At 45.7% G+C, this 24,114-nt stretch overlaps 2 protein-coding genes across 13 annotated transcripts in view; one reads left to right on the plus strand and one right to left on the minus strand.

The window, feature by feature from the left end:
* The window catches only part of PIAS1 (protein inhibitor of activated STAT 1), a 117,604-nt gene extending 110,882 nt beyond the window's left edge, over positions 1 to 6,722 (plus strand). Inside the window, exons 12-14 of one of the 2 annotated variants that reach the window (XM_029236349.1) lie at positions 3,305 to 3,447; positions 5,456 to 5,493; positions 6,149 to 6,722. In XM_029236349.1, the coding sequence (XP_029092182.1) occupies positions 3,305 to 3,447; positions 5,456 to 5,493; positions 6,149 to 6,442 (475 nt within the window). In that variant the 3' untranslated portion in view covers positions 6,443 to 6,722. Of the gene's footprint in view, positions 1 to 1,506; positions 3,279 to 3,304; positions 3,448 to 5,455; positions 5,494 to 6,148 lie in introns of those variants that run through there. The other variant, XM_029236351.1, reaches the window with a different exon arrangement.
* A 5,595-nt stretch (positions 6,723 to 12,317) lies between these two features.
* CALML4 (calmodulin like 4) lies at positions 12,318 to 24,081 on the minus strand. Of its 11 annotated transcripts, XM_029236353.1 has the most exons (8): positions 23,846 to 24,078; positions 23,207 to 23,360; positions 22,144 to 22,430; positions 22,011 to 22,041; positions 17,309 to 17,449; positions 15,545 to 15,733; positions 14,079 to 14,171; positions 12,318 to 12,858 (listed from the first exon to the last, which is right to left on the minus strand). In XM_029236353.1, the coding sequence occupies exons 3-8, from the start codon at positions 22,144 to 22,146 to the stop codon at positions 12,761 to 12,763; spliced, it is 555 nt and encodes a 184-aa protein (XP_029092186.1). In that variant the 5' UTR covers positions 22,147 to 22,430; positions 23,207 to 23,360; positions 23,846 to 24,078; the 3' UTR covers positions 12,318 to 12,760. The 11 variants fall into 11 exon arrangements, with proteins under 11 accessions (XP_029092186.1, XP_029092187.1, XP_029092185.1 ...); XM_029236354.1 differs by having other exon boundaries at positions 12,318 to 12,842; positions 23,207 to 24,081; XM_029236352.1 differs by having other exon boundaries at positions 23,207 to 24,078.
* Between the last annotated feature and the right edge of the window lie 33 nt (positions 24,082 to 24,114).

Here is a 24,114-nt window from a genome sequence, read left to right on the forward strand (position 1 = left end):
TGGCAATGAAAGAAGTGTAGGACTTAAGTTGCAGTACACAATGCTTTATGTTTTGCAGACTCATTTCCCATACTTCCCATTAGTCTCATATCAGTAATAATGTACCTTGGTTATGCTTCATGTCACTTCATGAAACACTGTTACCTACTTTATGTAAAACACGCTGTGCTAAACATGGGTGATAATAAAGTAAGTAAGTACAGTCCCAACCTTAAAGAGTTTAACATTTTGTAGAGGATGGTAAAACAAGTAGCTGACTCTAGCTGTACTCTTAAACAGACTGTTAGTCTTATGAGACACTTCGGGGATTCTCAGCAAAAGACTTCATGCTTTTCTAAGGCACAGTTGTAGCATACCAAAGGTAAATCTAGAAATCCATGTGTGACCCCTTTTAGGTATATATCAGGAGAGTTATGTGGCCTGATGTAATTGAATAGGAGCTATTCAGAAAATCTTCCAGCAAACTGTAGTGCCTGAAGGAAGAATGTAAGTGAGGAAGGGAAAGTCTGCAGAAAGCATTGTTACAGATTTCAAGGTTAAAGAGGGAAAGTAAACACCAGACCAAGAGCAGGCACTTCTGTGCTTGGAGTCAAATTATTTTCAAGCTTGATATTGTTTGATGAGATAAAAAGATCTTCTATTTGAGTATATTTGTAGTTACTTGAAAGATGAAGTTGCAACAGTAAAAGAGCACAATTGTGATAAATGTGGCGCCTCTCTCATTAGAGGACTTTGGCTATTTCAGGAATCTTTATAGTACAACCAGACATATGACGCAGGTTGATATTTTCACTCTAGAGTAGCTTATTTTATCATAGAGACAGAAATAAAAGACATTAAAAGCAGTATCATTATTCTATACAAAATGAATATTTAAACACTAATTCTGCTTTACATCCTACTTTATGAACATTCACCTCTGATGAAAGCCTACATTGATGGCTGTTATCCAACAGGCCCGACCATATTATTATACCAGCTTCTTTCTTAAATCTGAGTTGTGGGTGGGGGCGGGGAGGGAAGAAGAGTCAAATTAGCAAAAGCTGGTGTAGTTAGAGCAAATGTCTGTAGAATTTTGAGTCTAAGATATTTTATGTTTTATATATATTTTTAAATGGTATATTTAACATAGCATGACCAAAACATATCATCATTTTATTACTTTAAATGCCATAAAACAGCACCTTAAAATACATTTCATAAATCTGGATATATAAATACTTTATGGATTAAATGCATCATTATATATACGTTAGTTCTGCTCTTTAGCATATTGATAGTAGTCATACATATGTAAACACTTTTCCTTAAAGGAAACTTTCTGAGTGTTTAGAAATCTAATTTTTCTTCTTTGAATATTTGCTTTGCTGTTTCTCCAGAAATAGTTTGTTTATTATGTTTGGGAAATTACATTAGATGCATTAACTACTTCCTGAGCTTCCCAGTGACTAATTGAACCCAGATAGAGTATTTGCTAACGCCAGACCTTTCTCTCTTGATTTTCAGATAAAAACAAGCAACCTGAAGGTTTATGACATTTTTAGAAGAACAGCACCATATTCAGCACAAGTGACCATTTTTCAGTAATGACTAGCCAATAAATAGAAACCTCTACCCAGCTATTGTATTTGTTGTTATTGTGCAGTGTGAAGGTGGAAATGCATTTTAGAATATTATCATAAAATTGAAAGAGAAGGAGCCAGCCAGGAATTAGAAAGAGGCAAAGATTAGTAAATGTAAAACATTTTGCTGTCTTCAGCTGCTGAGTATTCATCCAGAAGTTACCTTTGCTGTTTGGTATACCAAGATGCTTTCAGAGACTAGCATTTCAACTCCTTTTGTCTCTCTTGTAATCCCTTAGGTATTGTCAGAGGAGATAGCTAATGGAAAATGGTACTTTCTATAGATGTAAGAGGTTTAGTTAAGTTTCCATTAGACAAAACATTTTTATGAGGTGGATGAGAGTATATTTTATGCTTCATATCCCATTCATAAAAATATGGTAGAAGGCCATAACTAGAACTCTATTCCTGGAAATCCAACCTTGGCATCTTTTGAAATATTTTTTACCATTGAAATTGCATCTCCATACCCTGAGGACTTTACATGAAGTTTTAAAAGCAAAAGACAGCCTGTTTCTACCTTCTTTTCTCTTTATTTTCTATAACTTATATGTCTGTTAGCCTCTTGTATGGTTGGGATAGCATATGGCCCTTATGTTTTCACTCAGGACTATTAGAATTCTTTCTTTTTCTTTTCAAAATCATTTTAATTCTTCCTTTTCTTTTTTCCTTTATTTCTCCCTCTTTTTGCTTTTCCCTGATTTTTGGTAAAGAAAAAAAGATTTAACTACTCAGCTACTTAAACATTTCACTCTGTTCTTCCAGAATCCCTCTCTTTGTTCTTTTCTTCTTTTTCCATTTATACTATTCTCCCTTTAAAAACGCTATACCACCTGTTCATTATGGAGCATCTTTTTTTTTTTTTTTTTTGCGGTACGCGGGCCTCTCACTGTTTTGGCCTCTCCTGTTGCGGAGCACAGGCTCCGGACGCGCAGGCTCAGCGGCCATGGCTCACGGGCCCAGCCGCTCCGCGGCACGCGGGATCCTCCCAGACCGGGGCACGAACCCGTGCCCTCTGCATCGGCAGGCGGACTCTCTACCACTGCGCCACCAGGGAAGCCCCTATGGAGCATCTTTACTCCTTGTCTTGCTGCCTTCGTTCATTCAGCAGGCCTTTTATGTAAATAGCGTGGTAATGACTGTGCCGGGCATTGAATATACCAAGATAAACAGTACCTAGTTTTTATTCTCATAAATCTTACAAGTCTGAGGGCCACTGTTAACTCCTCACTGCTCAGATTGCTGCATTCCCCTAGTCTTGCTATATGTGTTTTCTTTGCAAAGATTTACCTAAACTTTTTACTAGCCAGCACTCTAGTGCTTATTTTTTAAAGGTTTCAGAATTTTGTCTGCTGTAGATACTTTTCACTCATATTCCATTGAAGTGGCTCAGCCATGCCTTCCCCCTGCATTCTGAAAGTATAGATGATGTCGTTCCAAAGACAACATGTGATTTATGAATGTTGGATACCATTGCGTCCGTCTTTTTCCCTGTAGCCTCTGAAAGATGCTATTAAGTATACAAATTATTTCCTAATAATTATGGTAGTCTAAATTATATATTGCTTTACTTGTCTTTTGTTTTAATTTCCAGCACAAAAACTAGGACTCATTGTGAGGTGCAACCCTTTTTAAAAGTTCAACTGACTCATGAAAATTTCGCAAACCTTTTCTTCTTCTAGCATATTAAGTCTTCCACATCAAGCATCTCCAGTGTCCCGCACCCCAAGCCTCCCTGCTGTAGACACAAGCTATATTAACACATCCCTCATCCAAGACTACAGACATCCTTTCCACATGACACCCATGCCTTATGACTTGCAAGGTGAGTCACCGGTTCTTCTGTGTCGTCACATAGCATTGTGAATGCCTTTGATCTATATAGTCTTCTTCTGGGCAAGTATAAGAAAGGTTGAAAGATTAGGAAAAGAAGGGGTTGGATCTAGGAAACTGGGAGAAATATACACTGTGGTCATAAATAAATACAGACTCAGTTCCTTGTTCGTAGCCAGTGTTTTACTACCAGTGTTTTACTACCAGTGGTAAAAACAGTGTAATGATCTTTAGGTTTTGTGCGCTTCAAAGTAGTCTGCAGGTTGTTTTTTAATGACTTCCAATATGTTGCTTTAAATTTTGATATTTATGACAATTACTTTTTGTTCCGTGAATCCAGTTATAATGCAGCAGGCATTGTGGGTAGCTGTGTCATATTGTATTTTAGATAATGCAGAATTGAAACATTGGAAAGCTTTAATTTTTATTCCGGTGAACCTGATTCTTCTTTTTGAAAGTAATTTGAAATGTCAGTATACTCATTTCTACGATGTACTTTGAGTTCATAATAATCATTTACATTATCAAAAAGAATTACTAGTTCGCATTATGTTTGTAATTTAATAATTTGTACATTAGCCATATTATCTGAGAACATTTCTTAAATTACAAAAAGCCATATATGCTCATTGTAGAAAATATAATACAGAAGCACAAAGTGCCCTCCACCCATTTCCTACAGTAAAATTCAGGGTCACTGGTAAGGATCTTGGGAGCTGAGATAGTTGAGTGGATTCTTAGTGATTGTTATGAAAACCCTATTTCAGCTCTGTCCAATAGAACTTTCTGCAATTAGGGAAATGTAATCTGACCAGTACAGTAGCCACTAGCCACATGTGGTTATGGAGCATTTAAAATGTGGCTAGTATGACTAAAGAACTGAATTTTTCATTTTATTTAATCTTAGTAAATTTAAATAGCCACATCAGGTGGTTAGCAGCTACTCTGTTAGACAGTGTAGCCCCGTTTCTCACTGCCTGTTAGCCCACTGCCAAACTCACTATCAAGAACCGCAGTACTGGGACTTCCCTGGCGGTCTAGTGGTTAAGACTCCATGCTTCCAGTGCAGGGGATGCAGGTTCGATCCCCAGTTGGGGACCTAAGATCCCACATGCCTTGTGGCATGGCCAAAACAAACAAACAAAAAACACAGTACTATACATTTTGCAGAATCCTTATGTTATAATCTGTTGTAGTGTAGACGGTGGATGGATCCCCAAAGTGTTCGTGTTGTTGTCATATTTTTATCTGTACCTGCTTGTTGTACTTTTCTCCAAGTTTAGATATCATAATGAGGCATTTTATTCATGTTGGTTTACTTGCTCTTCGTCGCATTACACATTGGGCAGTATGGACAAGAATGTGACTTGGAAGGGGCCGGCTTACAATGACTTCCTGGCAGCCAGGGATGAGAGCTGGTCCTTCTATAATAGCCTCCACGCCAGCAGTTAGACACCCCCTCAGATCTCTTCCCCTCTCATGTCACTCAGGAGTCTCTGAGTTAGAATCTGGAACAGATAGTGGGAAATGAAGGAATCTGAGAAAGAAAATCTGTCTTACAACTTGCTTAATGTAAAAACGTTCTTATCCACAAAAATGAGACCAAAGTAATTACATACCTCATGAGGTGCTTGTGAGGAGTAAATTCGAGTAGATTGAAAGGTGACTTTAGGGGAGTCGATGAGAGCATCTAGTGAAAAGTGCTCTGTCAATTTAAGGGATCAGTGTTGGACTTAACAGGGCAGCATTGGCCCAAGTCCCACAAATGGAGTCACCGGGAGTGCAAATCATTGCTAAAGCTTGAACTCTAGGCTTTGTAATCTAGAGATGGGAGAGATGTAAAACATTCAGCTCAACTCTTCATGTTTAAATAAAATTCTAAATGAATTTAGAATTAGCTTTTTAAGATATTGTATTTGTAGTATTGGGGCATTTGGAAGGCTTTTTCTTTCTTTGTTTTGTTTCTTTTTTTTAAACTAAAATAATTTTTTCTCCCACAGGATTAGATTTCTTTCCTTTCTTATCAGGAGACAATCAGGTATGTTATATGAAAAAAATACTGTTATTTTAATTCTAAGTTAAAATACTTAAAAGTATAATATGTAGCCAAGAGAAAGAAAATAAATTTCCTTAGGAAATTCAGAGTAGTTATACCCATTATTGTTAAGGTTTTAAAACTTTAAATAAAAGTCCCTTTGTTTCAGCTGTGCCTGAATATATAGTAACTACAGTGTCTATTTGTTGGTTCCCAGTACTGTTTTATAAAAAACAGGGCAGTGAGTCATATTGACTGATAAATTTCTTGGCCATATATCTCCAGAAGATAAAGGAAGTGGACTCTCCTGTTTCCTGCTGCTTCTGACTATATGCCTCTTTGGAAATAGCATTATGAAAATTGCTTGCAATACAAATTAAAACAAAAAAATAATATTTTTATTCCCTCCCACAACGCCCCCCCCAGTTTCAGACAAAAACGTCTCTTAAGATCAGTGATGTGCCAATAAAAATTAAAAGGTCAATGATGTGATCATTACATAAGACCATTTGATTTTGCAAAATGTTTTACTAAATATTTCAGAAACACCAGGTACTCAGAATATATTAAATTTAGGACTTTGTTCTGCTGAGAAGAAAGTTTATTAATTTATAAGTATAATTAACTTTATTTCCTGTGTTTTGTTTCCCCTCCCTAGCATTATAACACCTCCCTGCTTGCTGCTGCAGCAGCAGCGGTTTCAGATGATCAAGACCTCTTACACTCGTCTCGGTTTTTTCCATATACCTCCTCACAGATGTTTCTTGATCAGTTAAGTGCAGGAGGCAGTACTTCTCTGCCAGCCACCAATGGAAGCAGCAGTGGCAGTAACAGCAGCCTCGTATCCTCCAACAGCCTAAGGGAGAGCCATAGCCACACCGTCGCAAATAGGAGCAGCACGGACACAGCATCCATCTTCGGCATCATACCAGACATTATTTCATTGGACTGATTCCCTTGCCCCTGCTGCTCCCATCCCTACCCCAGATTAAATGAACTTGGTAGAAAGAAGAGAACTTTGTGCTATGTTTTACCTTATTCTGTTTAGAAAAGTACACAAGCGTGTTTTTTTCCTTTTTTTTAGGGAAAAAATTAAAAGAAATGTACAGAGAACAAAACTATATTTTCAGTTTTACTTTTGTATATAAATCTAAGACTGCCTGTCTGAAAAAACACTTGTAAAAAACAAAAAAAAGGAAAGAAAAGAAAAAAAAAAAGAAAAAAAACGAGTACCCACAAACCACCTTCAGTTCATTCTTTCTGGATTCTGAAGATTTTTTTTTCATCATTTGTCCTATTTGGTTTTATTTTACTTCAATGGCATTATTTTATTTGCAATAACAGAAAAGGAATTGCATGTATGAAGTTTTAAATTGTGGGCTTTTCTTTGTTGTGGGGAGGGGCTGGGGGGGATAGTTTTAATTTCCATTTTCTAAAAATGACAGACTTGGATTCTGTTTGTGTGTGTGCATATTTTATCCAGCCTTAAGTTATAAATCTCATCTGTTCCTCTGCATTCCCTATGTATTTTCAGGACATAGCTTGTGGGTGTGTGTGTGTCTGTGTGTATTTTTGTGTCGTTACTGTTCCTTCTCCCGAGTTTGCATTCAGTTGATAAATCAGTTGCCTGCTTCTTTAAAAGTGCTTTGAAGGTCTTGAACTCTCATATGAGCATCTTTATCGACTGTCCCAATTGCATGTTCTCCATCACATATTGTCTCTTATTTGCTAGATACCCCTTGAGAATATGTTTCAGAGATTGGAGTAGAGCTATCTGGGTAAGGAGTAGGCTTAGCCGACCTGTGAATAATACACTTTGGTCTAGTTCTTTATTTTAAATTTGGATTGCCAGTATTATGTATTTAAACCAAGTCTGTGAACACCTGCTTTTTTGGCCACAGGGTAACAAGTTTTCATGTGAGATCTTCATACCAAAGTAGGAAGTAAAAATAGCTTAGAAAGCCCTGTTGGATGTCCTGTGCAGCTGACAGAGGTAAGGCTACATCACCTCAAAAAAGAAAGACAGTCAATTATCCTTAAAAGTAAATTCTCTTCGGAAAATACAACGCACCACACATGTCAGTCTGTAGAAATCTATCATCTGATAAACAGTTGAAGTTCAAAATGGGCTTGATCCGTAGTCATTTTCACTCTCTGGTTCTGAGTGTACTTATTTTTTTAGCCTAGTTATCTTGTTTGTTTTTCTTCATCTTTTAAAGACAAGCATGACATAGGAAAGTCAAATCTTTTTAAGAATTCATGGATCAGTCTGATCTACTCTTATTAATAATGGAAATGTAAATATATTGAAAACTGTTTTTCAGGAAATGAGTGAGGGTTGGAGGGAAGGAAAAAGTGGTTCTACTTGTGTTCCAAAATCCTCGTCAGAGAAGGTCCGTTTTTCAGGTAATATCTGAAGGTGTTGAAAATATTGTTTATCTGATTGAAAGGTTTAGCAGAAAAGAAGAAGAAGGGGCATAACGATTACCAATTTTCCGGACTGGATTTTTATATCACAACTGTTAATGTTCTCAGAGTTGATGAAGGACCACCTTTGTGTATAAAATTGTCATTTTAAACCTTGCAGTGGTAACAAATTGACGTACTTTAATCCAGTTAGAGTTCAAGATGGCTGTATCTTCAGTTGTCTGATGAAATTAATGGTTCACATGACTGTGTGGCATCTAAACATACCTGTTTTTACAGTATCTCTCTGCCACCAAATTGTTGACTTGAATTTTGAAAAACAGGTTGGTATTGATATGTATATGTGTGTGTGTATATATGCATTTATAGACAAGTGTGTGAGTGACAACTGAGTTATAGTCTTCCCTACGCATGTGTATTCCACACATACATGGCTGAGTTATAGTCACTAAACAATTTGCAATAAAAAAAAATTCATTGTCAGTTAAAACAGGAAATAGTTAAGTTTTTAAATGAATCTGGTGTTATGTGAGTACACACTTTAGAACTCTCATTGCCATGCTAACTTAGGCTAATATCTAATAGTATTATAATTTGTGTCTAAATTCAGATTGGGATAGAAATTACTTAAATTGTAGGGAGTTGCTTCTTATTTCATATTGTAATAGGAAACGTTTCTGTTAATTCAGCTACCTAAGATAAAATGAATAGTTTTGTTTTTCTTTATTTGTTGTTGTTAGTGGTCTCAGAATTCTGATCAATAACTTTGTGTATGATGCTGAATAACAGACTCTTTGAATGATCCAGTTGAAAAACCGTCCCTCTACTTTCTTCAGCCCAGTTTTGGAGAGGGTTATTTTCTCTCAGGGTCCTGCGTTATACCAACCGAAGGGAAGAACAGGTAACAGGGAGAAATAAATGTCTGTCTAGTAGCTTTGGTCGTGTCTCCGCGGGAGAAACTAACCATTCAGTTTGTCTTTTTATTTTAGTTCATTCCACTCTTAAGGAGTTTGTTCCCTTCAGTTGTTAACTTTCTAAAATGTTGCAGTAGTAGTAGCTATTACTCTGTTGGTCTCATGGCCGCTATTAGTCAATCAGACTTTTTATGGTCCATAGTAATTATTAGTGGAGTCATGCACTGCATCTTTATCTTCTAAGTTTTTGTTTGTTTGTTTTTAAAGCACAGTTATTTCTTTTTTCCCTAGCCCACTGTCACTCCCCCACCCATGCTAATATTGACATGCTGTCTGTGGACTAATGACTCTCAGAATCTTTAGTCAAGTTACCACCATCCCCTTGCCTTGGTCACTCATAATAGGTGCGCATATGTTTGTGTGTCTGTATAGTACTCTGTGTGTGTGTGTGTGTGTGTGTGTGTATGCACACACACACATCTTTAGTATAATAGCTGTTTGACTAGCAGGGTTGAAGTGGCTTTTAATTATTTTGTGGGCATTATTGAACACATGTTTTTAAAAGTATCTGGACCTTAACCATGCCACGCTTGGTTGACTAATTTATTTTGAGCATTAAAAATTTTCTACTTCTATTAATGTAGACATTATCACAATTCTCTATTATTACTGACTTAGAAAAGATACACTTAAGCTTCTGAGAAATGTGATTTCTTGGCAGATTTTCCTTTGAGTCAAATGTCTGAAACTGAATGAAAATACATCCCAATTTTAAATTACTAATTGTGGAAAGAACATTGTTTTTAAACAGCTCCAATTTTAAACACACAAAACACTTCAAGATCTTTAGGACTTTAAAGCACATTTGAAATTATTTTAGTAAGAGTTTTGTTTTATCAATACATGTTGAATTCTGTTTTTTAATTAAAAGAAAATACAAAGCTTAGATTTCAGAAAGAGGGAGGGAGAATAGCTGGTGGTCCCAGAGTGTGCTGCTGTTAATTGTTTAATTAACAAAGGGGAAAAATGTATATAAACAGATATAAAAGTTACCATAAATTCCATGAACTTAAATCTGTGATTCATTGCCTTAAAACTTTCTCTCTTAGAATTTCCATACCGCATGCCAAACCAGTAAAATGGCTTTTAAAAATGTATAGTAGACCAATGTCAGTTTGTATAAAAGTACCAAGTGAAAATATTTATTACATGCATTGGAAAAAAAATTGTTTACCTATTGAATGTTACCTGTTTATGTAGAGCTCTTTAGATGTAATAAAAGAAAAGCCTTCAGTTAATTTGTCTTCTGTAAAATACACTGCTGCGTATACAAGGGGACAATCCCTATGAGAAAAAGTGACAATGCTTTGTGCTTCCAGAGCCCCTCTGATCCAGAGATTTCAAAGCATGACAAGTAACTCATTCTCTTGCAACATGCTTTCAGGTAAGTAACGAATATACAGCTATCATTCCCCTTTCTTACTGAAATATGGCTAGCTTTGTAATGAACCACAGCATCCGTTTAGTTTTAAATCTGTTTAATCTGCAATTTGATTGTTAAGAGCACTGTGGCCTTTTTTTTGCAAACAATACTTGGTGCTAGGTAAACCAACAGGAATTTCAGGAATGAGCAGGAAACCCAGACATGGGGTAGTGTCAGAGCCTTTCCTGGGGTAGAAGTTTAAATCAGAGCACATCCCAGGATCTTGGAATCCTACCCACTGAACACCCTTAATGAGGAACACTGAGTCAGTGGACACAAGCCCCAGGTTCTCAAGGCCATTACACACCACTTATGTGTTTTTGGCAAGGTCTACTTCAGGTTCCTGTTAGGCAAATGAGATTCATAAAACTTGCTTTGAAACCAAATGGGTACCATTCAGTGGCATATAAAGACAAAGCTTTGAGGGAACGTACCCTCGTTTATTGTTATAGCCCAGAACCTCCTTTTCCTGTCCCATCTAAATCACAGGTATCTACTGTCTAATCCTTGGTATTCCAGAGTGGCTGTGCAGGACTAACTTCCTCATGTCCATGATGAGTTAAAAAGAAATGTGGCGCACTAGGACCCTTGAGCCTTGCCTGAAAGTGAAATATAGCAGTTCAACATGGGGTGCCAACATCTAACCAGCCCTCAGATGGATTTACCATGAAGGTAATGAAGTTTAAGCACCAGGGCCCCTCACTTGCTCTGGTCTCTTCCAGGGTCCCAGGAGCAGCCCTAGTAATTCTATATTTCTACTGTAATATTCTTAAGAAGGCCGCCGAATCGTATAACCCTCAGACCCCACAAAACCTGGATCTGCCCCTGTACCGAGTGAGCCTAAGATCCCCAGCCTGACGATCACAAGGTCACCTACTTGGTGTTTTGGGGCCCATATACTGCCTGCCCCCACAGAAGCCTCCTCTACAGCTCCTAGGAATTCGTACTCACTTCATTGGCAGTTACACTGTTGGGGAAACGAAAGCGGCTCTCCTTTCTCAGGACCTCCATTTGGTCTGAGGCTGTGCAGCATCGTGAGATAGCTGCACTAAGACTGTGACTGTTTTGTCCCCTGAAGTTTACCTTGTTCCTGGCCCTTAGATTTGTGTTCTGTGTAAACCTCCCCAGAGACGCACCTCCCTCTTAATTTGGTTTTCTTTTGCTTTAGCCACTAAGGCACAATTAGAAAAAGCCACAGCCCAGAGATCCCAGTTTTGATACATATAAGGATGAAAATCTCTGTAGTTAAGAGTTCTGCCCCGCTCCGCCCTCAGCATGCTGGTGTGTGACTCCAGCCCGATTTAGGGCTGTGCTGGCACTAGCAATGGATCCACACCGTTGATGAGTGCACAGGCAGCACCAGCCTGGCACCTCCTAGCTACATAACTAACTTAAAAAGCCACTTGTGCTGGAAAAGCTCCCGGCAGGACCAGTACCCCTACTATTGTTTTCCAGGGCTCTCGCTGGGTCACGGCTGTGGCCTGTTCCATCCCCTTATTACTTTCCATTAGTTCTGAGGAAATGGCTTGAAGCCATCATCAGTTTGGCCCACTTGAGCAGACCATCCCAGTCCCATGAACCTCTCTGATAATGGGTCAGGGAGGAGCTCAAAATTCTGACAGAAGCATCATAACAGGTCTTCTCAAGCTCTGCAAGGCCTCAGTGAATGCAACTCGTCACATCTGGTTTCCTTTGGTTTGGGGTGTAGTCAGATCACTCTTCCCAGGGTTTAGCTGATGCTGCCTTGTTTTAAACCTGTTTTTTATCCTGTTTATGAATGAATATCCTGAACTACATTAGTATGCACTGGGAATGAGAATTTGTATGTGACCCTGTGGTGCTGCAAGAACTGTTGCCAGAGAGTTTGAGCTCTCTGTCTGTTGCTGTTTCTCAGCTAGCTTTATCTTGGAAATGTGGAAGATGATTCTAGCACCCAAATACAGAATATTAGTCTTTCGGTAAATTGCCCTTTTTAGGAGAAGCACGACCATGGCAACCCAGGATTACACAGTGCTCTACAAATTGCAAAGGCCTTTTGAAGACCATTCTCAACAGGCTCCATGAGGTAAGAAGTAGGAATCCACCCTCAGTGAGGATCCTAAGGCTTTGAGGGGTGAAATGATTTGCCCAAAATCACCTGACTCGGAAGTGGCATAGTCAGGACTGGAACCCTGGCCCAACTCTAAACCATAGGCTCTTTCCATGATATAAAGGGCTAGACTGATGGTAGTTAGTTATTAAGATCAGTAAAAATCTTTTATTAAAGACATGCTAATACTGTAGCTGAAATCGTTTCGTTTCCTTGCTAAGTTACCCTCTGCTGTGGTCAGGTTTGTCATCTTGCTGTGTTTGCCATCTCCCACAAGTGAAAGGAACGCTTTTCTTTTTAAAGATTCATCGGTCTGAGTTTTCCGGCCCAGGGGAGGCTCTCTTGCCTTCTCCTCACTCAGTAGTCCTGCACAGGAATGGTGATCTTGTGGATAAATTCGTCATACTTCACTTTGCCATTAGGTTCAACTTCTGCTTCCCTGAAAAGATCATCCACTGCAATAAATCACATTAACTTTTCAGTTTGGCTTTAGTGTTACGTTATAGGACATCCAGTTGGGGGTTGGGACTCCCTGGAGGTCTTCCCTGAGCGTCTGATTGACTATTCCCGTAGATGAGGAAATAAACCAGTGGAGGGAACGGGACAAGCCACCCCCTACCCCTTGGAGACCATGTATCCAATTTTGAGTTCATCAGGCTTTCTGCAGGGGCCAGGGTAGGGGTGTACTGGTAAGGATTCAGTCACTGAAACCATCTTGTGCTTTTTTTTTTCCCCTTCAGAAAATGTCTGGCCCCTGTGCCAGTATTTCCAGAAAACTTTGGCATGAATCTTACCTTCTACAGCCCACCGTCTCAGCCCCCTGCAGAACAGACACCCTCTGCAGCTCCATCCCAGGCCCCCCAGCCCAGTCTTTGGCCTGCCCCTGACCTGCCAGTCTGCCTTCCAACTTGACACCCCCCCCACCCCAAGGGGGCTCAGTGACAAGTGGTACCTGCCACCATCACCTCTTTAAAGTGTGCGTTTCGGGGGTGGGGTACTGTAAGAGAAAATATATTCAACTGTGTCTAAGCTCAAAGCCTACAAAAAACTGCCATTGTTCTCTAATGTTGCTCAAAAAAAAGAAAAAACAAAACCAAAACCCCAACATTTACTGGTTCTGGATCCCTGAGACAAAATACTAGCTTCTCCCAGCAGTTGACAAGAGCCATTTCAGCTTACACTTTTCCACGGTGGCTTCTCAGGACCATCCTCACCCTCTTACAAAACTATCACTGCTCTGTGTTAACTTCCCCGGCCCCAGGCACCCCCAACATAATCCTGGGTAGTTGTTAGAAAATATCCTGTGACTGCCTGCTTAACCATCCTCCTCCAAAAAGTAATTACTGTGCTCTGTGCATAAGCTGCTAGCACTGCTGAGTATTTTCAGAATGTTGAGACTGTAATTTGTTTCATAGAGATGCTTCTACCCACCAGCCACTTGGTTAAAACCGTCCCAATGGACAGGTCTAACACCAACCACTGCAGCCTCCAACTGTCCAGAAGAGGGGCAGCTGGAGTCTGATGATGCCTTCTGGGTAGAACGGCGGTTCCCTGTGAACCCACAAAGAACCAGGTCGCAAAGGAGGCCTCCCTCCCAGCCATCTCAGCTCCAAGGATGCTTCTGTAGTAAAACTGAAGCTTTTTCTTTCAATCACTGAGGGTAAAGGAGTCTTACTTCTAGTATCATCTTTCCTTCTCCCACAGCCAGAGGAAGGGACATCAGTCTCTGTCTGGAAGACATTGTCAGTTTCTTTGAAATGTTTCTTTACTGGTTAAACAAATGAGAGATATGTTTGAGTTTGGGGGCCATGGTATTGCTTTAGACAGAGATCATTAACCGTAAGAATAAGGCCCCTGCTGGCCCTCTGCTAACAAACACTCCACTTGGTACATAAAAGCCCAAGCAGTGTCCTCAGAGCCGGGGAGGGAAGGAGAGCCCGTGTTTCCCTGTTCACATTAAAACAGACACAATGAAAGACGAGATCGTGATAGCTGCCGGCCTGAAAAAGCGGGGGAAGCTCCATCTGCCTTCTGTAGAGCTATTTTTACATGCTTTGCGCTGTGCCTTTGTGACTGCAGATAAAATCTCAGCAGACTGCTTTATAGAATGTTAGCTCTTGGAGGGACCTGAGGGATTGTCTGTTGTAACCTCATTTCCCAACGAGGAAACTGAGGAGGGTGAGAGAGGTTAAGAAACTCACCTGAGGTCCCCCAGAATGAGGGGGAGCCAGGATTCAAGTCTGTTTGTTTGTTGTGATTTAACCAAAGGCTAAGGCCCATCACTACTGAAGCCTTTTTCCTCCTGCCTCAACCATAGGCAGTGGCCCAGCGCCTAACTAGAAATCCCAGCCTCTGGGGTTGGTGGGTGTGGACTCTGGTAGCGACCTGGCATGGCTGCCATGGCTGGACCGAGGGGCCCACCAGGCAGACTGGGAGAACACCTGCAAAGGGCCCAACATTGGGGTCACCCTGGGGTCACCCTTACCATGGACATCAGGCTTTCCTAGAAGACCCAAGCCTCTCATCCTCTCTGAGGTAGGAAGGCAGGGAAGGTAGGAGTCAAAGACCACCACGGACACCCCTTCTGGAAAAGCTCTTAGAGCTGGCTGAGTCGTGGGGAAAGGGAGCACAGTAACATCTCAATTTAGAAACTTGGCAGCAGTAGCAGCTTCAGAAGACAGCTGTGGTGAGAGGAAAGAGCCTGAGAGGGGCTGGGGGGCAGGGGTCCAAGTGTCTAATAGACCTGCATGTAGCTCCCAGCTCTGTTACTCAAAAGCCACTCACTGCACCTGTTTAATCAGTATGAGGGGGACACTAGTGCTCCCAGAGCTGTCATAATCACTAAATGAAGGCCCACAGTGAAAGCTTAGAACACAGTGTGATGCCCAAGTAGATCATAACTGGGTTTCCCCAAGCCGTCCCTTCGCCCTGGCTAATTTCTCCTGCCACCCACAGGGTCCCTAGTTCTTTTCTGGGATCCAATCCAGAGTTCACTAAGCTCAACATCTAGTTACAACCTTCTGGGGCATCCGTCAAATGCAGTGCCTACATAACCCAGGTGGCATGGATTGGGCTTTGGTGTCCTTCCCCCAACCCCTTAATCACCTCGTGCTGTTGGGAAAGAGGGACCCAGGCCATTACCTTCTTTATGGGTGAGCTTCTCTCCCAGTTTCACGAGTTTTGACCGCAGTTCAGACGCCATGATGTAGCCTTTCTTCTCCTTGTCCGCCATCAACATGGCCAAAAGAATTTCCTTCTCTGGGTCCTCTTGTTTTATTTGCATGTGCATAATGGTCAGGAAAGTAGAGAAATCCAGCTCTCCATTTCTGTCTAGGAAACCCCCAAACACAGTGGAGTGAGCAGGGAGGAAAAGGCTTCTCTTGAGGAAGGCAGCTGGGTTCCTGCCTTCATGGCCAGCTCAAGGGCCACCTAACTCAGGAAGCACCATGATGGAGGCAGTGGTCATGGGGAAGAGGATGCACCCTGTCCTGCTGAGTTCCCACCATGGATATTCCTCATTTAATCCTCCCAACAACCCCTTAGTGACTGGTTATCATCGCATTTTGCCCACTAAGGAGACAGAAGCTCAGAGCGAAGAGTCACCTCAGAGCAGTGGCAGGACTAGGATGAAGCACTGCCTCCTCTATCCCCTTCTGGATGCTTCTCTCCTGCCCTGAACTGGAGGGAAGTGCACCAACATGTCTATCCCCCCTTTTGGCAGCCACTGTAACACATTTACAAAGATAGACAGATGACCCCCACCTGGGGCCTCAAGCCTCTGTCCCACCAGGCTGTTCACCTCACTGCAGCCTCACTACTTCCCTCACTGCAGCCTCCACCCCAGTCCCTCCAGCCCACACCCTTCCTCCAGGCATGCCTGGGGACCTCAGCCCAGGCCCTGGCTGGGCTACAACTGCAGGAAGTCAGAACTGCCCCTGACCACAGCTTCCTGTTTGCAGGAGACAGAAACCAGAGGAAACCACCACCCCTTCGGAGATGGAAGCAGCAGATCTCAGTTGCTAAGCGCCCCATCACTGGGCTTGAGGCCTTCAGAGGCCCACCCCCAGGCCCAGGCTCCCAGTGCTACTTCAGGCACCCTCGGATGGGACCTCAGGTTAACGCTAGCGGATGGTGGGAACCCATCTGAGAGATGAAGAAACTGAGGTCCAGATGGGCTCTTGATCAAGTGTTCTTTCCAGGCCACCCTTCTCTTTCCTTCCTGAGTGTCCAGCCACCAATGCAAACAGCCATCCTGGCCTCTGACATCCCTCCCTCTTTTTCTTTAAAAAATAAAAACCGAGCAACAACAAAAAAAACTTGGTTTTGGTTATGAAAAGTCCCATATGTTTCCATTGTCAAAAACAGAGGAAACAAGGAGAATGAAAATCCCATAATCGCATCACCAGAGAACCATTTGGAGATCAGAGTTGGGTTCCAAGCCTGATTCCACCATTGGCGTAAGCACTTGGGGAAGTTACCTAATGGGCTCTGAATCTTTGTCTGTAAAACCCGGATATGGATAGTGCCTCCTTCATTGGGTTGTTGAGCTAAGCACATGACAAATAGTAAAGGGACATTGTTCTATCAAAACAACTTTGGGATCACTTAGCACTGTCTGGGCTGCAGGTGTGTGATAACCTTGTGGGAATGCCTAGATCCCTTGGTCCTCTGGGATGGGGGTGTCACCGGTTGCTGTGAGGATTCAAGGAAGCCCGAGTGACACACAGCACCCAGCCGGTGAGCTCCAGCTGCAACTACCCCTCAAACTTCTGAGCGGTTTACACCCGGATCATCCGCACCTGCTTGCGGGGGCTCCCCCCCCCGGACCACAGCTGTGGGGCTCAGGGCCCACCCTCAGCCCAGACTCCTCCTTCCCTGGCAACTGGCCCGGCCCAGCCAACTCACCTATCCCGTGCGTCTGCAGGTGCCGCTGCACCTCCCCCGGCGTCGGGCTGGCCCCCAGGCACCTCATCACCATCAGGAGGTCAGTGGCTTTCATCTTCCCCCGCTGCTGCTTGTCGTACAGGGAGAAGCATTCCTTGTACTCTGCCAAAGCCCAGAAGGGAGAATCAGGAGCCGCCTTTCACCCTCCACCCTGCCTCTCTGTCCTCTCCCCCTCTTTCTGCCCCTCCCCTCCCTTTTGCCTGCTCCCCTCTCCTCTTTCCCTCCTAGAGTGGCCAGACAGCAAAGAAAAAGACAGGGCTGCCAGGGTAAACCGAACTTCAGATATTCTAAAAAATGTATTCATTGTTTAAGTCGATCCCAGGTTTTGCATGGGACATACTTATAAAGGTATTTGTTGTTTATCTGAAATTTGCATTTAACTAGGTGTCCTGTTTCATCTGCCAACCCTCTCCCTTCCCTCTCCTGACTTCCCTTGTGCCTCCTCCCTCTCGCCCTCCCTGCTCCCTTCCTCAGTCGACTAAAACCAGAGGAAAGCTCTCTCTCACCCTCCAGGGCCAGCCCAGGGAGACCAGGAGCTCACAGCAGGGCACCAGACTCCCAGGGGACCTTGGCAAAGACAGCTTATGTGGGAAACAGGGACAATAATGCCTCGGGGCTACGGGTCCTCCTTTCTGGGAAGGACCAGAAATCCCCTCTGGGCAGGCCTGGCAGAGAGGCTCTCATATGTGATGACAATAATCACAACTGTGGGCACTTCTGAGTCTACTGCTCCAGCCGCCGGCCTCCAGGCTGCTGAACTCTCAAGCTGCTCTCTGACACAGGCCCTGGCCCCCTTCAAGACTTCAAGAGGCGCTGCCAGGAAGTAGTCCCAGGCTCTGCTGAGATCCTGCTTGCTGCTCTCCCCAAACCCTCTCTACCCTGCTGGGGGCCAAGTAGCCTCCAGATCCACAGCCCCCCAGGCCCAGCAGAACCGACCCCCACCTGCATCTCCCCCGACCCCCAGCCCTGGAGGCACAGTGAGGCCAGCCATGAGCTTGGGAAGATCAGGGGCCCCTCATAGAGGTTCTGACCACGGGCTGTTGGTAGGGCTCTCATCAGAATTGGTCAAGACTCCCCTCTCGTCCAGTCCCTGGGGCCCACAGGGTAGAGCTCCTGCTTGAGCCCCGCTCCTGCTTGAGCCCCTGCGCTGTCCTCAGCACCCTGCTCTCTCCTGCTTCCCACACCCAGCTGGTTCCTCAGAGGCCTAGACCAGTGGCTCCTGAGCTGATAACAAAACCAACCGCAGCTCCCGCTACTAGCACTTGCCCCCCAGGCCCTTGTGTAATCCTCACTGTGACCCTGTCGGGGTGGTACCTTCGTTGTTCCCATGGTGCAGATGGGGCGGAAGGCTGGAGCAGAAGACTCGCAGTGGGCAGCCTGCTCTGCCCCGGAGGCCACACTGGATCTCCACTCCCAGGCAGAAGCCACCAGAGGGCAGCAGAGCGGGAGAGACGCCAAAAGGAAGCTCAGGCCTAGGGCCCTTTCATGGTCCCTCCTTAAGGCCTCTCCTGGCAGGAGGATTTCAGGGAGGTTGCTAACCAAAGGCAGGCCAGGCAGTGGGGTTTAGAGACAATTAGCTGCTTTTGTGCCTGTGGAGAGGTTGAATGGGAACTTTTCACCCTTTCAGAACTTTGCAGAGCCTGAGCTTCAGAGGGGCAGACCACCAGCAGGACCTGGTGGCAGGGGCTGGAGTGGCCCAGGGGAAGCAGGGCCAGAGCCTGGCCTAACCCCTCCTTTGGTTCCTGCCAAACCTAATTCCCTCCAAGAAGGCCCAGTGCCAGTGGGGATGGGGGAAGAGAGAGGGCCACCATGTGTGCAGGGCTTAAACTCAGCTCTACCCTTCCCCCCCTGGGGACCGCTCTTGGCCACCCCACCTCGTCTTCTGTCTGGCTTGTCTTCTGTCTCTCTGCACGAGGGGTGGGCCCGCTGCCTTCCTGAGACCTCATCCTATGACAGTTGACCATCTTCCGACAGTGGCCAGGTGGGGACATCACATTCTTGGGGCCTAGAATCCACCAGGCTCTACAGGGGGGAACATTGCCCCCTGCCCCGTGGTCCCTGATATCAGCAGGGCTAGGGTCAAATGGGGGCCCACCTCCTCAGTTACATATGTGTTCTGTCTTCCTACCTTTAGATACCTGGGAGTCTGGCTCTGAACTTGGAGTTCTGCGCTGGAACAGGGCTCTTCTCCTCCCACCCCCTGCCCCGCCCCCCTTCCCCCCAGACCTCCACACCTCCTTCCTCTCCCTGCCTGGCTCTCCTTCTGATAGGCCAGCATGCCATCCAACATCCTGTTTATGTTACTACTTTCCTGTTGTCGTCCCCCACCCCCCACCCCCGCCCACCATCCCTGCAAGGTGAACCCTGTGAGCACAGGAATTTGGGGCTATTATGTGCACTGCTATATTTTTAATGCCTAGATCTGGGCTGGCACAAAGAAAGGACTCATAACTGTTGAATGAAAGAACAAATTGGGTTAAATAAATTGAATTAAAAATCCCCTTTAGGTTTTCCCTTTGAAAATACAAATACCCCAAGGCAAGAAATAATCCTCCCCAGGGCCTAGGATAACACCAGCTGTATGCTCGGAATGTAACAACCGGCTCTGATGATATACGTACATAGTTTAAGTTTTATAGACTTGAGGATGTGCAGCACACAATTTACAGATCATAAAATATACTCGATTATAAATTCCATCTAGCCAATTGATTATCACAGTGAGTTTTGACAGCTCTTGTAGCCATTGCCAACCTACGGTTTTGATTTAACCATTAAGTGAGGTAGGCTGCATGCCAATGAATGCCACTCTTTTCCCAATGACTGTACTATCATTACATCTGATAAGTGATCTATTAAACTACTTCTCGGCCTTTGTGCAAATTATATTCATTAAACTGAAATCTTTCAAATCTTCAGCACTATTGACTGCAAGAGATTTTTCTAATATATATATAAATTTATTTTAGGCTGCATTGGGTCTTTGTTGCTGCGCGCGGGCTTTCTCTAGTTGCAGAGAGCGGGGCTACTGTTTGTTGTGGTGCACAGGCCTCTCATTGCGGTGGCTTCTCTTGTGGAGCACGGGCTCTAGGTACGCGGACTTCAGTAGTTGTGGCGCACAGGCTCAGTAGTTGTGGCGCATGGGCTTAGTTGCTCCGCGGCATGTGGGATCTTCCCACACCAGGGTCCGAACCCATGTCCCCTGCATTGGCAGGCAGATTCTTAACCACTGCGCCACCAGAGAAGCCCCAAGAGATATCTTTTAAAAATGTTTATACAGATGGAGGGATTGGAGCATTCTTTCATCTTCCATTATTTAATAATGGCTGATTTTAACAACCAGCTCACAAATTTCTTAAAACCGTACCATCTGGCTCACGCTAGCAAGAGCAAGCTGGCCCCAGCGTACGTCTGGGTGACACCCAGGCCCAGTGTCAGGCACATGGCTGACATATGCTGCGTCTCTCACAGCAGCCTGGTGAGGCAGTGTCATTAGCCCCACTTCACAGATGAGACAACTGAGGCTCAGAGGTGACTGGACCCCAGGTCCACTGCCTCCAAGGTCCCTGGTCTTCCCACTGCAGTCTTTCATTCATTAACGTTTGTGGTCACTTTCTTTGTGTCAGACATTAACATACAAAGGGGAACTTACCTTCTTCTCTTCTGGGAGGTTCAGAGGCCCCAGAGGGAGGGTGAGCCTCAGAGCCAGGTGTTGGTTGGGGGAGGCTGAGGCTGACAGCTGGACTCCAGCCCTGAGACTCCTCAAGTCTTGCCTCGAGACCTGGGCAAGAGGGGCCCCTGCCCTGGGCCTTGTGTTTTAAGAGTCCCTGCTCTGTTCCCCCTCGTGGGGTAAGGATATCAAGGGGTCTGTAGGGAGGTGCCTGCAACCCACCCACCCACTCTCCCTTATAGACCAAGCTCCTGGTACACAGAACTCTGGAATCCCTGCCTAGGTAACCCTCAGTTCATCTCCCTACTTGAGCTCAGATGGGCCTCCCCAGCCAGGTCTGGGCCCCTGAGTTCTGTGTAACCCAACCCTGTTGGCTTGGCCTTGTGGAAACAGAACCATGCACTGCGGGAAACTGAAGCCTGCTTGGGGACCAGCAGGTCAGGGGACTCCAGGAACAAAGTGCTCCAAACACCAAAACTAGGCTTGCTGTCAGGACAGAAGGGACCTCAGAGACCACCTAAGCTGACCTTCCCCCCTTTACAGATGGGGAGACTGAGGCCCAGAGCGTAGAAGCATCCTGCCTGAGTGTGCAAACCTGGGCTCTTTTCTCTTTCTCAGCCAGTTACAAAGCCCCCTCCTTTGGTTGGGTCCTCAGCCACAGCGGTGTCTCTCTGTCCATCCCCTTTCCCTCTCCTTCCCCAAATCCAGCTATCAAGTTCTGGGGGAAAACCCAGTGAGCTCCCTCTCCTATCACTCCCTCTTGTAAATCACACCGACAGGCGCGACACCAACATCTCTTACCTCCGAGCTTTGCCCCCCACCTGCACCTCCAACCCAGCCCTTCCCTACAGCGGCCGGCCCCTTGCCTGTGGGTGGGCCCAGCTCTCCCACCAACCTCCTTCCCTCCCACTAACAAAAAATGAGCAGAGCAAATTGCCTAACGAGACCCACATTTTGCTGTGAGTTGCTAACGAAAGAACAAACCAAACCTACCATTAATTTGGTCCTGGGAAAGAAACTTGGCCTGCAGCAGAGAGAGGAGAACAGTCAGGGAGGGACTCCACAAAAGCCCCCCAGCCACCCCAGCCCAGGACAGCTCGACAGGGCCACACAGACCCTCACTCACCATCGCGGGGCCTCCGGTTGCCACCCGTGCGCTTGCTGCTCCCAGAACCGCCTTCCTGTTCCCCTTCCTCCCGGCTTCAAGTCGAAAGTCCGCCAAGCTGGGTGGAGGCCCCGTTTATAAATCCACGGCTGCCATGGAGACCTGGCCCAACGCCAGGGGTCAGATTCCAGCTTCCTGTGCACTGCTGATGCCCGGCCTGCTTGGGCTAGTGGCAGGTTGGATTCTGAGAGACCGGGGCTGCACGAGGGCTTCCCCGGCACTCAATCTTGCATCAGGAGGCTGAAGCTCTGTAGCCAGAGGACAAACGCTGCTGTTTCTCCCTGGGAGTCCTCTGTGGACACTAAGAAGGGGTGACACACAGGAAACGGGTCCCTGGCCCTGCCTCCGGGGGTCTTTCCTCTCTCTCTCCGGGGACTAAGCTGGGGGCTGACAGGCTCCTCCTAGGTGTCGGGCACTTTGCACACCGCCTTACTTAAGGCTCATCACACCACCTTGTAGGTGGAAGGAAACCCCACTGTGACGGCACAGCCACCTCCACTGCCAGAGCCTTGGGATGCCTCATGCAGAAGGGACACAGCCACTGTTGCTCTAAGGCCCCTCTGCTGAGTGACTGGCGTGTCACGTCACTGCTCTGTGTCTCAGTGTCCTGGCCGCGCCTTGTCACAGGGCTGTTGATGGTCAAATGGCTGGTGCACCGTCAGTTCTCAGCATGTGTGTCAGTTCTCTCCCCTCCTTCTGGTGGGGGGGGGTGCTGTTTGGGGTGGGGACGCAGTAGATGCCTGCGTTGCGGTCTCCGGCCCCACCACAGGCTGCCCAGGGGGCTCAGAGGGAGGCCTCTTAAGTGACTTTCCCGGCTGGGAAGTCTCCCCCCTTTTCTTCCTTTCCCTCCTCTCCCCACCACAGCCCCCACCCCTTCCGGCAGAAGCTGCTGACTCTCCCCACTTCTCAGTGGTTTGTGCTACCCCCCACCCCTCCCCACACCCACCGAGGAAGTGAGGGGGGCGGTTCCCTGGAGCTACAGCGCTGGGCACAGCTAGGTTCTCCCCGTTCTTCTCCCAGACACCTGTTATATCCCTTGTCCACGGCTGACGGCTGTCCTGCCTGTGGGCTCCGACTCCAAGGTCCAGCCACTTTGTCAGGACCGACACGTACGGCTGCACATGTTGTGCACTGCACCAGAGCTCCCGGACCAGGGACAAGTGGGTCCTAGAAAGGGGCTGCATGTGCGCAGAGGGATGCGTTGGTAATTGGCACATGGAGAGCTGGGGCCCTCCTTTGTCCCTTGACCACCTCCATGTGGAAGGTTCTCTTTTCCTCCACTTTGCGTCTCTCGAGTCACCTGTTCACACCCATTTCTAGACCCAGAGAATTTCAGCTGGAGGATTCACACTCTTCCCGTTTGGGCTGAGTAGAGGAGAGACTGGAGGGAGGTAGGAGAGGAGGGGAACTTCTCACTGACAGCCTTACGGGAGAAGAGGAGACGGGACGTCAGGTGGGGGCTTGGAAGGGTGGGGAGCACAGAGCAGAGGCCTGGGGGGAAGGCCGGCAGGGCCGGGCCAAGTGCGTACTCGGAATCTCCCTGTGTCTGGAAAGTGTCTCTTGTAGGAGACATGACTGTTGGGCCTTGTAGTAACCCAGCCTCGAGACCGAAAAGCCCAGAGGCAGCGACAGAGATGACAATTTGTTGGATAGGGGATCTTACGTGTCCAAAACGACATCCTGCAGCGACTCCCCACTGTGGATGGAAGGTGGCAGGCAGGACACAGCAGCAGTTTTCACTGCTCCAGGGGAGGAGGAGGCTACCAGTTACAGGGGGAATTGGCTTCAGGTGGGCTCCTCAGTGACCAGGCAAACCAGCAGCTGGGACAGGGGCAAGCACGTAGATAGCTAGTAGTTACTGATGAAGGCATACGATTAAGAGGATTGGATGGTCATGGGAGCGAAGCAGGGCCTGGTCGAGCTGGGGATGTA

This window comes from Monodon monoceros, unplaced genomic scaffold, assembly GCF_005190385.1.
Source record: "Monodon monoceros isolate NGI ecotype Baffin Bay Population unplaced genomic scaffold, NGI_Narwhal_1 Super_Scaffold_21, whole genome shotgun sequence".
Classification (NCBI taxonomy): domain Eukaryota; kingdom Metazoa; phylum Chordata; class Mammalia; order Artiodactyla; family Monodontidae; genus Monodon; species Monodon monoceros.

What these genes read in the sequence shown, in the direction of transcription:
- CALML4 (XM_029236353.1), bottom strand. An exon ending in CCTGCAGACGCACGGGATAG is followed by an intron (nt 15,734 to 17,308) that starts GTGAGTTGGCTG and finishes GGGGTTTCCTAG; the next exon opens with ACAGAAATGGAGAGCTGGAT. An exon ending in AAGGAAAGATGATACTAGAA is followed by an intron (nt 12,859 to 14,078) that starts GTAAGACTCCTT and finishes GATTTATTGCAG; the next exon opens with TGGATGATCTTTTCAGGGAA.